The sequence below is a fragment of the Nannobrachium achirus genome, assembly GCF_963921795.1.
Source record: "Nannobrachium achirus genome assembly, chromosome: 3".
NCBI classification, from domain to species: Eukaryota; Metazoa; Chordata; class Actinopteri; order Myctophiformes; family Myctophidae; genus Nannobrachium; species Nannobrachium achirus.
This window is the reverse complement of record NC_137812.1, coordinates 55,374,325-55,389,414: the sequence shown is the minus strand read 5'-3', so window position 1 is coordinate 55,389,414 and position 15,090 is coordinate 55,374,325. Positions and strand designations below refer to the sequence as shown.

At 40.2% G+C, this 15,090-nt stretch overlaps 1 protein-coding gene across 1 annotated transcript; it reads left to right on the top strand.

The window, feature by feature from the left end:
- Nucleotides 1–2,335: 2,335 nt before the first annotated feature.
- Nucleotides 2,336–14,908, top strand: syngr2b (synaptogyrin 2b). The gene is made up of 5 exons (XM_080722100.1): nt 2,336–2,536; nt 9,704–9,941; nt 11,186–11,322; nt 11,885–12,205; nt 13,340–14,908. Exons 1-4 carry the CDS (start codon nt 2,426–2,428, stop codon nt 12,155–12,157), a joined length of 759 nt encoding a protein of 252 aa, XP_080578226.1. The 5' UTR covers nt 2,336–2,425; the 3' UTR covers nt 12,158–12,205; nt 13,340–14,908.
- The last annotated feature ends 182 nt before the right edge of the window (nt 14,909–15,090 follow it).

Sequence of the window (15,090 nt, the reverse complement as noted above, 5' to 3'; positions counted from 1 at the left end):
CCAGATAAATAGTTAGCCATAATGGGACATTTTAGTATGCTATAAGCCACAATATACCCAAGAAGAGCTTTTGACAATCTTGCATTTAATTGAGTCACTGGTCACAATTTGTCCTCCCCCAGTGTGATATCAGGATGACCTAAATCACCGATCTCACGTTAGTTACAGCAGTGGTTCTCAACCTGTGGATCGGGACCCCCAGGGGGGTCCCCAAATTATTTTGGGGGGTCCCCAGATGTTAAGCTAAATGTGAACATTGTTTTCTCACTCAACAGTAGTCAAACCAACATAAAGTTGAAGTGTATAGAGGGTATCTGCACATATTTAAAGTGACAATTTAAGGACTTTAAAGACCCTTTTAGTACCTCTGGTCAAACATTGGTCAAATTGTGAAATATTAGAGGCTGACATTTTGAAAATAGCTGATCTACATGCTCACAACGCCTCGCAAACGCCTCGCAACGCGAGGCGTTGTGAGCATGATCTATTTCACAATGGAATAGATCGAGTCAAACCAAATGTAATGCCAACTCCTACAATTCCAAGTGCTTGTGCAAGGTGGGGGGTCCCCAGTTAAAATATGATTATTTTGGGGGTCCCCAGTTAAAATATGATTATTTTGGGGGTCACAGCCTGAAAAGGTTGAGGACCACTGAGTTACAGCACATGGGTAGACCTAATTCTCCTTCTACAGCACTGCCACTCAAATGTGGAATTCCATTAAAATTTTGTTCACTGGCTTCCTTTAAAACAGCCCTGAAAATTCACCTCCCCCCACACTTCTTTACTCTGTACATATAGTGTTTTTATACTTGTGAAGATATTGAATGTTTTTTTTTCTTTTTTTGTGTAAACCCTTTAGACTAAGTGTTTTGACTGTACTGCTGTTTTACATTTCTGTCTAATAAAATATTCACGCAATCAATCCATCATACAGTGATATAATGGAAATTAAGCAATATGCATGACTATACATTAATAGGAACATAGATTTAAATTAATTTAACGGAACTGTATTTTATATTCAGTAGACACTTACTGTAAAATAAAGTATTTTTTTTATGAACAATCTAACAAATTGCCCTTTTGGTGAAATTCCTTTTAATAGAGGCATTCAATGTGTACCTGTCTGACACTGTGTTAGGCAGGGAATATTATCAGAATAATGTCACATCTGGGAATATATTCTAATGTCTTCACCAATGTGTTTGTAAAGGTGTCTAGAAACACATCTGAAATTCATGAAAGTTGGGGTCCCATTCACTTACTATAGCTATAGGCCTACTATACAGGAACAAAATTCCCCCAAAGAATCTGCTTTAAATACCATGATGTGAGGGGTCACATAGGGTTTTTTCATGATTCTGAATCCATTGCAAGCAAGCATTTGTTTTGCACGAAAAGCACACCTTGGGCTAAAAACGGCCATAGCCATGCACTTAATTGTCATCACTAAACCATTTTTTTGTTGGGCCGTTTTTGTACCACGCCCAAGGAGAGTTTTTCGTGCAAAACAAATGCTTGCAATGGATTCAGAATAATGAAAACTTAAATCCGATTTTTTTTCTTTTTCTTTTTTTATGAATAGGACCCCAACTTTCAGCAACTGTCAAAAATTCACCAGAACTGAATTTCAGTCTTGTTTCTAGACACCTTTACAAACACATTGGTGAAGAAACTTATTGGTAATTTATTCACAGGTTTTATTAATATCCCCTGGCCCTGACAAATATGATTTACGATGTTGCGCTCTGTGCTTCCACCTGGTGGTCCCTCCCTGAGGGACCACCAGGTGGAAGCACAGGGCCCAAGCAATGAGGGACCGTCCCTCATTGTATTATTTTCGTTTCAACAACAATATTACTCGCGCATCACTTGATAAATACGAACGAATAGAGTGTACTGCATACACTGGGCCTGGCAGATTGACAGATTGGCGTTTGCATTCGTAAACTTTCAAGTTTCAACTGTCATCTTGCGAGACGATGTCAGAACGAGACCGGAAAATACAAGGTTTTGTGACTGCAAAATATAAGCACAACCTGCTTTGACCCGTTTCTTTGGGTTGACTTGATTGGCCAACATATGCATTCCAAAGTCTGAGGATAATTTATTTATTTATTTTAAATCAAGAGTGCTATAATATGTGTGTTTAATCAATTGTGTGTCTGTTTTTTTAAATGAAACGCCAAAAATAATTTTATTTTGACATATTACCGGAAGCTCTTTTTTGTATTATTGTGGTTGTTTTAACGTTCGAGTAGGCTGCTGTTTTTTTTACGGAGGCGGTTTCACGGATGCACCTCGCGCTTGCATTCGCAGAGGCTCGCTGGGGAAAAGCAAGTCATTAAACTGTCAGTGAATATATAATCGCGGCGTTGTAAACGCAGAGGAGCGGGCGGGAGAATACTTTTCTCGGGGAGACATGGAGGAGACGGGCGGTGCAAGTGCTTACGGTGCGTCGCTCGCAGGAGGAGGCTTCGACCTGCATAAGTTTATCCGACAACCGCAGACCATCGTTCGGCTGCTGAGCTGGGTGAGTTGACGAGTCATGATGAAGGAGCGCAGAGCATAGTAGTCAATTACACAATATCCACACTGGTCAAAGTTTGAAGGGACAAACACGCCACGTACTTTTTCTTAACACACTAATACACTTTAACAAACGGCGATATAAAAAGCTAAAGTCTCGAGTTAATAGACTACACATTTTTATGAACATTTTGGGGAAACGGACGCGCAACTAGAGTTGGTCTTAAATCAACAGGTGCGCGCACAGACTTGTTGAAACGCCGACTCCCGGAATTAATCTGTCATGTTTTTTATTGAGTCACCTGAGTTCCTGTTCTGTCATGTTATTATTTAGAAGGGCGTTATTTATTAACCATCTAGTCCCATTCTAATGTTGCCAGCGTTTTTATTCAATTAGACCAATTAGTCCTATTCTGTAATGTTTCATGACACGCTGCTAGTAACCAACTTGAACTAGTCCTGTTCCTTAATGTTTTTATTAACGGGCTGCTATTAACCAGTCCTGTTTCAGTTCACCCCCCGCGGTGTCGTGTTGCGTGCACAGTGACAGCACGGCACGGCACAGCACAAGCGCAACACACAGACACAGCCATATACACAACCTGAGAAATCTGTAACTGCTGCATTAACTCTGAAACTGCAAATACATTACCGCAGACCCGTAATATTTAACACCATAATTTGCTCACTGTACAGTCTGACTTAACTTAAAGTGATAGCATTTGACCTTTAAAACAGACTGCCGTTTGTGATTGTCTACGTGGGAAAGGCTTGAAGCCGTCTCCATTAACAAAGTGTGTGTGTGTGTGTGTGTGTGTGTGTGTGTGTGTGTGTGTGTGTGTGTGCGTGCGTGTGTGCGTGTGTGTGTGGCCAGTGTAGGTACTAGGTAGACATACAGCTATACACTAATCTAGTCTTAATCTTAAAGACTAGAATATATACTCCCCTATCATGTTACAGTTAAAGTCTTGGATGTTTAGTTGTTGTCAGTTGTTGCTATGGCAGGTGACAGGTCATGTAGGATAGATCATTATCTGTGGTTAGAATGGAGTGCTCTGGGATTTCCAACCTGAGTTTGGAGTGCTCTGGGATTTCCAACCTGAGCTTCAACCACATAAGTATTTAACTCTGAAAGTACTGGTGGTGAATGTTTACACTTTCACTGTTCAATTAACACAAATGTTGCTGTGTAGAAGAAAATATTTCACCAATAATTGTGAATAAAACAATAATCTTTAGAATATAGCACGTAAAAGCAGAGTTTTCAAAGTGCTTTACATCAGAAGACCATATCAGAATCAGAATACACTATTGGCAAATGGCAAGTATAAAGTAGCCTACATGCTGGGCCTGGGTAGGGCTTTTCTTAGACCTGTGATGCAGCAGGGGTTTCCCAACCTTAAAGAGGTGGTGCCATAGTTTTGTACCTTTTCTGTTTTGTATGTGTCCATGAAGTTAACATTTGTCTATGAAGTTAACATTACTCTAATGGACCACGGGGTGGGTTTATAATGTGCAAATGTGCCTTCCCTGTGTATTGTTGGTTAAAGTTCCTAAAAGCTGAAAGCCTCTGAGTCAAAAAGGCCCAACTGAAAAACACTGAGTTAATGACATCATATAATCAACCCCTTCCCCTTTACCATACCCCCAACACTGTGGGTGTGGCTAACTTCAGCTGGGTCACCACCCACCTGCAAACCAGGCATACTTAATGAACTGGTGGTGGGTGTGGCCACATAAAAACATAATTTGAACACTTTCTGTTCACTTTTTTTTGGAAATGATCTTCCTCCTATTATAATCATAATACCTGATCATCATGTTTTAGGGAGGGGGGGGGGGGGGGATCATGGCACCGCCTCTTTAAACAATCAACACTTCATGTAGCACTACTGATAAAGTGCATGCTAGACATTTCAGAACATGCCTTCATACAGTAAACTATAAAGCAGAGAGAAGCAGCTGAATGGATGATGGTACGTGGGGAGCGCATCTTTGATAAAACATGGTAGGCAGACATTGGAAAACAAATGCAGTTAGAACTAGCTGAACTTCTGGATCACACGTAGCACAGATCACACTTAACACATTGAACAAGTTGATTTCTGCATTCGTTTTGAATCTGTTAAAGGAATTGTTTATATCAATATGTTTGGCTTATTCTATTTCTGCTCTGACAATATTCTATGAACTACTATTGTCTCATGCTTTTCTGCTAGTTTTTGTTATCAACACATTTGTAAACAAAAATAATCAATCATCAATGTATCACGTAATAATTTATTTTGCTTTCATAAGAATATGTTCAGGATCCTTTAATAGAACTCTGGCCTCATAGTTTGCAAAAATCACACCCGTGTGAAGTGGAGCTGTGTGTGTGTGTGTGTGTGTGTGTGTGTGTGTGTGTGTGTGTGTGTGTGTGTGTGTGTGTGTGTGTGTGTGTGTGTGTGTGTGTGTGTGTGTGTGTGTGTGTGTGTGTGTGTGTGTGTGTGTGTGTGTGTGTGTGTGTGTGTGTGTGTGTGTGTGTGTGTGGATCATGTGTACCGATTTTTGTGACATTTGAAGAAAATACGTAGGAAAAGGAGCAAAAAGTGTGTTTTGGAGAAAATTCAAGATGGCGGAAAATCTATCATGGCGCAAATGGGCGTGGCCTATATGGGGAGATGCGTCATGACCCAAGGAATCCAGGGAAAAAATATTTTTAATTTTCCGACCAACGGTTCAAGAGTTACAGGCCAAAACGTAAAGTGGGGTGTTATGGCGCCACCATGCGGCCAAATGACACAATTATTTTTTATTTAATCCTTGAAATCATTATGAACCTCCTCTCCAAGTCTTGAAACTCTAGCCCCTATGGTTTGCGAGAGACAAATAATTGAATGTGAGTTTTTGCGATTCCCATTATAAGTCAATGGGGAAAATTAATTCACTAATAAATTAATATCAATTAAACTATTGAACCTTTCTCTTAGCAAGTTACTAGCCCACGATTTCCGAGTAAGCCGGTCGATTTGACATATGGCGCGAGTGTGTGGTGGCAAAACTGTGGGACTAGTAGCGTGCCGAAGTTTAGGAAGTTCAGGCTACATACACACACACACACAGACACACACACACACAGACAGACAGACCCACACAGCCACGTATAGGGAGCCTGTGTTTCACACAGCTCCAATAAAGTTTCCCTAGAACTATAGTGTGTTGCCCTGTTAGGGCAACCACACTAACTAGAAAATGTGCAATTTGGGAAATTGCGAGTGTGGTTGCCTGCCCTGCCGCCCCCTATGGGTCGAACTGGAAATGCTTTTGGGGATTTGTTGAATATCCCACCCGTGACTTGTGGTTAAAATTTGGTGTTGACTGGATGTTTCGTTTCTGATTTATGGCTACTTCTTACAAAACGGGCTCCTCCCGCTAACTTTGGAACCCTGTTACGGAAGAACGGTATGGACTATCGAAATATCCTTTGAATATGTTTATCGCATGAGTCCATAGATCATGTGTACCGATTTTTGTGACATTTGGAGAAAATATGTAGGAAAAGGAGCAAAAAGTGTGTTTTGAAGCAAATTCAAAATGGCGGAAAATCTATCCTGACGCAAATGGGCGTGGCCTATATGGGGAGATGCGTCATGACCCAAGGAATCCAGGGAAAAATAATTTTAATTTTCCGACCTACGGTTCAAGAGTTATAAGCCAAAACGTAAAGTGAGCTGTTATAGCGCCACCATGAGGCCGAATGATGTAATTCTTTTTCAGTTAATCCTTGCCTGCATTATGAACCTCCTCTTCAAGTTTTGAAACTGTAGCCCCAATGGTTTGTGAGGGAAAAATAATTCAATGTGAGTTTTTGTGATTCCCATTATAAGTCAATGGGGAAAATTAATTCACTAATAAATTAATATCAATTAAACGATACAACTTTTCTCTTAGCCCACGATTCCCGAGTAAGCCGGTCGATTTGACATATGGCGCGAGTGTGTGGTGGCAAAACTGTGGGACTAGTTACGCGCCGAAGTCAGGCTGAGTCAGGCTACATACACACAGACAGACACACACACAGACCCACACAGCCACGTATAGGGAGCTGCACACAGCTCCAAAAACAGAAATGGCCTACATTATGGGTTAACCCTAAGGCCTGTAGCATGGTATAGTACGGTAATTGAACACAATTATGCTAGCAAGTCGCCTGGCTACTAACATAATCACATTTCCTATTGTAGTAATTTAGCTGACGCTCTCATTTGGAATAACTCACAATGGCTGAACAGTAAACACAGCATCTTGTTCTGTGTTTTCAGTGTTATGCTCAAAGGAATGTTGATGTTCATAGAATGACATCATAGCATCTGTGACAGGAATCAACCCTGTGAATCTTTAGTTACAGTTTCACTTTCTTCTTCTTGGGAGATGGAGATAAAGTAAAGCCTGGATAGTGTGCTTTGTGTTAACCCATTAAAACTGGGAAAGCATCCATGTCATTTTAGATTATATTAAAAAATAGCTGATATGCAAGCTCACAGCATGTCACTTCGTGCTGCACTGTGAGCTTGTCTGCTTTTTTGTAACATTAATATTTATATTATATTCAAAAGATTTGGGGGTTCTTGGCACAAAAAATCTTGAGAACTACTGATTTAGAAGGCATTGGTAGAATCAGCCTCAGGTCTTAAAGGGATTGATTTACATGTAAATACTGACTACAGGCAGACAAGAGACGGGAGTGTGCTTGTGTTAACATGTAAATACTAACTTCAGACAGACAGAGAGGGGAGCACCCTGGACAGAATCTGACCTTGGTTGCCATAGTGCATGTGTGTGCGCATGTAAGCAAGAATGAGTGACGGTAGTAAACAGGGGGCTCATAGGAAAGTAAAATGATACCTGTTCTCCCACTGCTTTGCCCAGCTGGTGAATGTGTGACACTGACACATAGTACTATATACTGTATGCTCACCATGTGGGGCAGTTTACCTCAACTTGTGGCAATCAAGAGGGCCTTGTGAGGTTCAGTGAAGCTTGAATAATATCATGGTATCAATATTGTTCATACTTCAGTTTCATTTTGTCATGTGGTGTCATTATTCCATATCAAATGTTTGTTTTTTTTGGACTCATACACAAATTACATGTTAGACCTGTGTTTTCAAGTCTTCAAATTGGAACCCCAGCACGATAGCAGAAGGCATTTGTTCAGCTATACATTTTTGTTTCTTGAAATCAAATCGGCTATTCAAATATACAGTAGCCTTCCTTAAATATATACATTTACGCTAACTCATTTGTGCTTAAAGGAAAACTTTACAGATTGCATGCATGTATGTACTCTGGATAACGACGTGAAACTAATGTTTTTGGTGACCTAGTTTAGTTTCGTGATGTTAATATGTTGAGGAGAAATCCACAGAAATGTGGTATTTTGTTGCCGCACTTTCATCTCCTCACATCAGAACAATGGGATTTAGGATGAACATTTGCTTAGTTTAGTTTATTTTAATAATCACTACTGTAGCCAACCGTTGGGCCCCCTGGCACTGCTGGCAGACACACTTTGCCCATTCAAATTACAGAAATGAGTGTATTTCAATATAGGAAAGAGTAGCATCCACAGAACTGTTTACCACACAGTGTCAACCACTTGGCACAATACAGTATACCTGACCCAGAATAAAGCAGTTTTTCCAAACAGCTGCATTGGAAAGTGGAATTTGGTAATTGGTTGTCGGAGTGAACTGTCCCGTAATGAAAATCTGTACCTGCCGACTCACTGCAAGTGGCTCCTGATAAGAACAGCAGCTAAATAACTGAAGCGTAACAATAAATGGGCCATGATCCCTCGTGCATCTATTTATCTAGAGCCATTAGTGGGGCAACAGCATTCAAATCCACACGACTTGGCATAGGATAATTATTGTTCCTGGCAGCCAGGAATTTCACTTATCGGTTTGCACTTTTCCACATTCACTCTCTCTGTATTTCCATGAATTGTTTTCTTTCCCTGCCCCCTCTCTACTTTCCATTTGTCAACAGAAAAACTAGAAATCCCCCCTATTCTGACCCCACAATGGTCTCTCTCTCTCTCACACAAACACACACTCTTTCACTCTCTATCAAGGCGATATTCATGATTGTCAATGACATGGTTTTTCTCCCCTTCTCAGCTCTCAGAAAATTCTCCTCTCTCTTCATATAGGAAAATTCTCCCTCTCCTCTCTTTTCATATAGGTGGAATTTTAAGGCCCGTCTGTCCCTCTGCCCTCTCTAACCCCACATCTCTCCTCTCTCCCACTCTCTGCTTTCTTTTTCTCTCCCTGCTAATCCCTCTTTCTCCTCCCCTCCCTGCATACCCTCCCTCTCTTTCTCCTCTCACTAACCAGTAGTGTCATAATGAATGTAGTTGGGAGAGCTGGTGGCATCTTTCTCTTGTCACATGGCAGGCAGCTGCACTGAGAACTAGGTCACATGGTTAAGTAGGGAAGCATCGCAGACAGACACACCACAGGCAGGCCAACAGTAGCTCTTCACACCTCAATACCAGACTGAAAAAAAAGAAGAAAAAAAAATACTCCAAAGTATTACCCAATACACAGCTGGCTACGTATTATAAATTACTTTGACAAATGAGCATACCCTATAAATCAGGGGTTCCCAAACTTTTTTGGTTCAGGGCACCCCTATAAATATTTCTTTTCATCCGAGGCACCCCTACATTATATTCATCATTTTCACTCCCAGCACCTTATATTTATGGCATATTTTACAGATTATGTTGCATGGAAAAAGTTGAGATAATAGCCATTTTAGTTAGAACTGACTGAAAATAACTTTGTACTTCAAGTTTAAAATTATACCAAATATTTTTTAAGTGCACAAATAAATTCCAAATATTATTAAATTATATCGCAGCACCCCTGGACTGCTGTCACGGCACCCCAGCGTGCCCTGGCCCCCACTTTGAAAACCCCTGCTTTAAATTATGGCTGGATAGTGTATATTACATCAACATTGTGATATGAGACAAGTTATTGTTGGGATGTTGGATATCGTAAAGATGATTAACAGTGTCAGAAGAGGGTTCTACCTAAACTCAACATTGCTTTGATAATGTTTTTCTTCTTGTCAATTTGTCTTTTGACTTACATCTTGCACTCTCTTCTTTCTCCTTTAGGTCTTTTCCATCGTAGTGTTTGCCTCCATAACCACAGAGGGCTATGTAAACCCAAGCACTAGTGCCCAGGCCAAGTGCATCTTTAACCAGAATGACTCTGCGTGCCACTATGCTGTGGGCATTGGAGTCATTGCTTTTCTGGCCTGTGTGGGGTTCCTCTTGCTGGATGCTTACCTCCCACTGATGAGCAACGCACACGAGAGGAAGTATGCTGTCATGGCTGACTTGGGCTTCTCAGGTGAACTCAAATGATAGTATTTCAACCAACAAAGTGATAGGTCTTTCACTCATGTCTGCTTTGGAATAGTGTTAAAACTGTCTGTGTTAATTAAAGTGGCAAGACATGATCACATAAATGTTGTGGAATTCTGGATCAATCAGTTATCGATGAGGTAATAGAAGTCGAGACAATATTCTTGGAGGTGATGGTTATGCTTTTGATAATATGGGGAGAAGTACAATAACACTGGTGTACGGTAGTTCTGCCAAAGAGCACAGGTCTCAAACCATAGTTATACTAGCTGCTACAAGGACATGCTGAACCATAACAAGATACAGGCTGTAACAAAACAAGATACAGGCTGTAACAAAACAAGCTATCAGGCTTTGAGACATCTAGGCTCTTACAAGCTACCACATATGATAATGTATTTATATAAGTACAATAAGTGATGATAAAATATAAAGCAACCATAATAACAATATAGTATAATGAATAATAATTCTTGCAGGACGTTCTCTCTTGTATAGTAGTGTCAGCTCACTGTATCGACATATCCCTTCCTACGCTATTAGCACATGTCCCAACTTGCTGCTTTCTCTCTGTAGTTGCTTTGTAGGTGTCCAGATGTTAAAATCAAATGTGGTTAGAGGTATGCGTCATTATGTGTACCTGCCAAATTTGTTCCTAACATTGCTGCTATTTCTGTGCAGAGATCAGATCACTTTACTCGTCCACTTAGGGAGGCTTAATCAGATACTTACAGTATACCCCTATCAAAAATGATTTACATTTTCCTTTATAGTGGAATTCCTGTTTTACACTGAAATACAGACTACAGAAAGGCTAACGTGGATAGTTCATGTGACATTTGACTGCTATATAGTAACATGTGTAATTCATATTTCACATTATTCAGTCAGTAGTTGTTGTGAGGGGTGGAGTGTGGGGGGGTCAACATCATCATCATAGTTGTGTTGAATTTTTGCATTCATTGAGTGTCCGTGAGACTGCTGACAGTCAGTTAATTATTCAGTGGAACAGAGCAGCATTTTAACTGCTTTGCAATAATTGTATCAGATGTTGGCACCATCACTTCAAGCCAGGCTATTGTAGGGAAGGGAGGGATAGACAGATGTCCTGTATTGTGTCCTTTGATACTGTGTGTGCATGCATGTGTCTTTATTGTATCAGTATGGCTTTGAACCCTTTTCAGTTGGCTGTAATTTGATCCATGAATGAAACCTGTGTGTGTGTTCTAGGGGTGTGGACCTTCCTATGGTTTGTCTGTTTCTGTCTGTTGGCCACCATGTGGGGGCGAACTCATGACGTCAGTGGAATCCCAGAGGACGCTGCACGGGCCACCGTGGCATTCTCATTCTTCTCTATCGCCACCTGGGTGAGGAGGACAGCTACTGCACCAGCTTCCCTTTTCCTTTGTTCAGCGGTTCTCAGACTTTGACATTTGAAGGTCTCCCTGTAACTTTGACAGTGAACCACATGGACTCTTTAGGGTCCATTTGGTTCCATTTGTACACTGTCAAAGTTACAGACTTGTAAGGGTCAATTTAGACCCCCATAATGGAACCTAGAGAGTCCCTTAAATCCACTGTCTTTGTTGAACAAGTCTGAGGATTTCAGCATTTCAACTTTTTTACTAGAAGACGAAGTTAAGAAAGTTACGGCTGACAAATCATGAGCTGGTTTTGACCATAGGTCTGAAGTTTAATTCCATTTCAAACATTAACTGTAATGAATGGGAGGTTTTCAGTGAAACAAGACATAAAGCTGCCCCAGTTATTGTACTGTACTTCCTAGATAAACACAGATACAAATGTGCCTGTTTAATTTCACCACTGAATTGTTGTAACTTCTAACTCAAAATTCCAAAAGCAGAGAACCCATCATCTTTGAGTGTTTGCTGATTTTCCTCTTCTTACTCTCTCTCTGTTTGTATCTAGGCAATCCTGACCTACTTCGCTTTGGGTCGGTATCGCCGAGGTGTGGATGAGGTTGCCGTGCCAACCTACGCCGAGCCCCCACAACAAGATCACCTCCATACCCCGTACCCTGCAACCTATGCCCCCTCCTACACCCCTCCGACCCCCTACACTCCCACCACTTACTCAGCCTACCCCTCCAGTGGTGGGCCCGATGTCTACCAGCAGCCTCCCTTCACCTCAAACACTCAAGCCCAGGGAGATGGAGGCTACCAGCCCCCCATCAACTATTGAGTCCAGAGGGACGGGAGTGGGTGGGTCGCTGGGTGGAGGAGTCACTGAGTAGGTATTCCAAGACAAGTCACCTGTTGATAGTCTGCTGCTTGGCACACAATCATATAGTAGGGTCTCAAACCAAGGTTCTGTGACCATCCTCTGGCAAGGATGTTTTGATGATTGATTTGACCTCTATGGACCCTTTATAAAAGATTTAGTTGGTGTCCCATTAACTTTACATTACAGGGAAAAAAAAGCAAAAAATGTATCTGCTTTAAGTAACATATGAGGGGTCAAACTAGGGGTTTTTCATGATTCTGAATCCATTGCAAACATCTGTTTTGCATAAAAAACATTCACAGAACCTTGGTTTGAGACCCTACTAATAGAGTGGATGTGTAGGATCATCCAGGTCAGGACCACACAATTAGTGGAGTTTAGGTGTCTGTCATGATCCTAAGTTTCCACAATGGATAATTCATAACATTGGGCATGTTTGCAATATATTTAATTTAATTTAGAATGGCCACTGAGGATGACAATTGCAATTTTATTTCAAATACAAAAATGGCCTACTATTGTACAAATAATTTACCCCACTAGTCTTAAAGACTACCTGTAATCATCATGTGGTATTTGACTAAAATAATCAAATGTATTCATTTAGACATAATGGTGAAAATGTTCATTAGTAACTGCAATTATTTATATTATTTATCAATATTATTGTAATCTACAGTATAGATAACTCATCAAGTGATTATCATTGATAATCAATAGCCAAAGTGGTGCAGCCTTGATTGAGTCTGAGCAGTGAGACTTGGAAAACCGGTACTTGAATTGTTTATTATTCTTAAGTTAAGCTTTAAGAGTTTAACACAGTGTTGCCAAGGGGGTCACGTATATAATGTATGATCTGTGGTCAGATCTTGAACACATCAGCCTGAGGTTTGAGATCAGCGTTGGAAGATTTGTAAATCAAGAATGAGTGTGTCAAATTTAAGTTTTTACCTCAAACATACTAATTTTGAATTGGGAAGAGTTAAAACGGAATGTCTGTGCGGTCAAAGGTCCTGCAATGTGAGATCACGGAAAGTATCAGCCAAGAAGTGCTCTTGTGGAAATGGCCAGCACTTAATTTATGTTCCTTTCTTCTTTCTTCTCTGTTCTGGACATTGAACTCTGGTGCCTTTGTTGCAGAAGAAGAATGTGTATCTGTACATAGATGTTCACTATGCAAAGCTACCATTTTTAATGGTTCTATGTGCCTGTGTTTTTTATTTTGTTGTTGTGTTCTTTGTTTCGTTTTATGTTGATCTTTGTGTTTAAGAGAACTTATGAGCACAATGCTTAGTGAATATGATTTTAGTTAATGCAGGAATACCTTTAGAGACTTTACTGAACAGCCAACTATGAAACCAGCCTAATGCCCTCCTACACACAGACACTATCTGTTTGAGGAAGTGTTTGTGGCCTTATATGTTATCTGTAGAAATGACAAACTGCTGTTTTCATTTCTATTCTTAGCTCAGTTTCTCAGATGACCTGATAACCATAAGGCCTCCCTATAAGAGAGAAGATGATACACAGTATGTCTATGTTCAACCTCATAGCAGGTTTAATTATTGAGTATGTTTTTCTCAATAACATGGAAACAGCAAAGTCCACCAACTCTCCTTTGATAAAGCTTTTAGCCCAGATATTGTGATATCCAGTAGGGAGGGAACTGAAGATAAGTATAGGGATGTTTGAACCTATAAAGTCCTGACAGTACTGGAGGTAGAGGTATTTATTGCCATTTAGATAAGTGTAGTTAGTAATTGAATGACTTCATCCTGTGGCTCACCAGGTTTGCCCCTCACACTAAACAGTAACAGGATAACGGATAGATTGTCCTGTGCATGAAAGGTAGAGGCGAGTACTGACCACCATGTCTGCTCACCCGTGAGCCACTCTGAAAGAGAATATCAGATAAACCAAATGGCTGATGTAAATCCGATGCCATAAGTCTTGTTTATTTGGTCCAGATAAAGACTTGTTTAGTCCCTTACTTCTCCAACCCTTTTTGTTAAATTCCTAACCTGGCCCTAATTTCAAAACTGATCATTCTAGGATCACAGGTGTGTGCAGTAGTCTAACCATTATACACTGGACAAGGATGTCAGCAAATGCCTTTAATGGAAAAGTAATTTAGACAATTTATGTTTTTGCCAATGGCAGATGCATGGCTTAAGCACCTTAGCCTTTTTTTCGTAAATATTTTTATTCATAAACAGGTTAACAAAGAGCAGTTAAGACATTCTTGTTCCATTTTCCATTTCCTACCCATGTCATGATGTTTGCCACGGTTCAATTGTCAAAGTAGTTAACTCTTTTTGACTTTGTGGGACAAAAAATATATGTGCTTAGTGCTTATGCCATATTTGAGCCATCTTTTCCATCAGCAATGGTTTCCATTTAGCCAAATGATGTCTTCTATCTTATATGCCGTCAATATTATCAATTTGTTACATAAAAGTTAAACTTGAAAGTGTTGCATTAAGGATTTGGGTGGTGCTATTGTTTGAGGTTGCCCCATTACTCTTGGGCTATGGGCTTAATTCCCTTTAAGTATGCATTATCAACTACTCACTTGTCCATCAGCAAAACACAGCCCTTACCCATAAGTTGCCCTGGTGAAGCGCATTGGCTAAATAATTCCTAAAATGTAATGATTTTCTTGTCTTCACCGTCTGCTTATAGTTATTTATTTTGGCTTACTACTGTAAATGGAGCAAGTGGTGAAAATGAGGTTTGCTGATTGTGATGTTAAATGAATGAGTAGTAAATCAGTACATTTGAGTCTTGTGGATTTCTGTTCAATCTTAAGTTTAGCCTGTTTTGTATTTATGACATTTGCATTTGAATTGCATTTATTTAATTCAGGCTCTCGTTGCAGATCTGAGCGTTGT

What these genes read in the sequence shown, in the direction of transcription:
- syngr2b (XM_080722100.1), top strand. Translation starts at nt 2,426, where the DNA reads ATGGAGGAGACGGGCGGTGCAAGTGCTTACGGTGCGTCGCTCGCAGGA. An exon ending in TCGTTCGGCTGCTGAGCTGG is followed by an intron (nt 2,537 to 9,703) that starts GTGAGTTGACGA and finishes TTTCTCCTTTAG; the next exon opens with GTCTTTTCCATCGTAGTGTT. An exon ending in GGCTGACTTGGGCTTCTCAG is followed by an intron (nt 9,942 to 11,185) that starts GTGAACTCAAAT and finishes TGTGTGTTCTAG; the next exon opens with GGGTGTGGACCTTCCTATGG.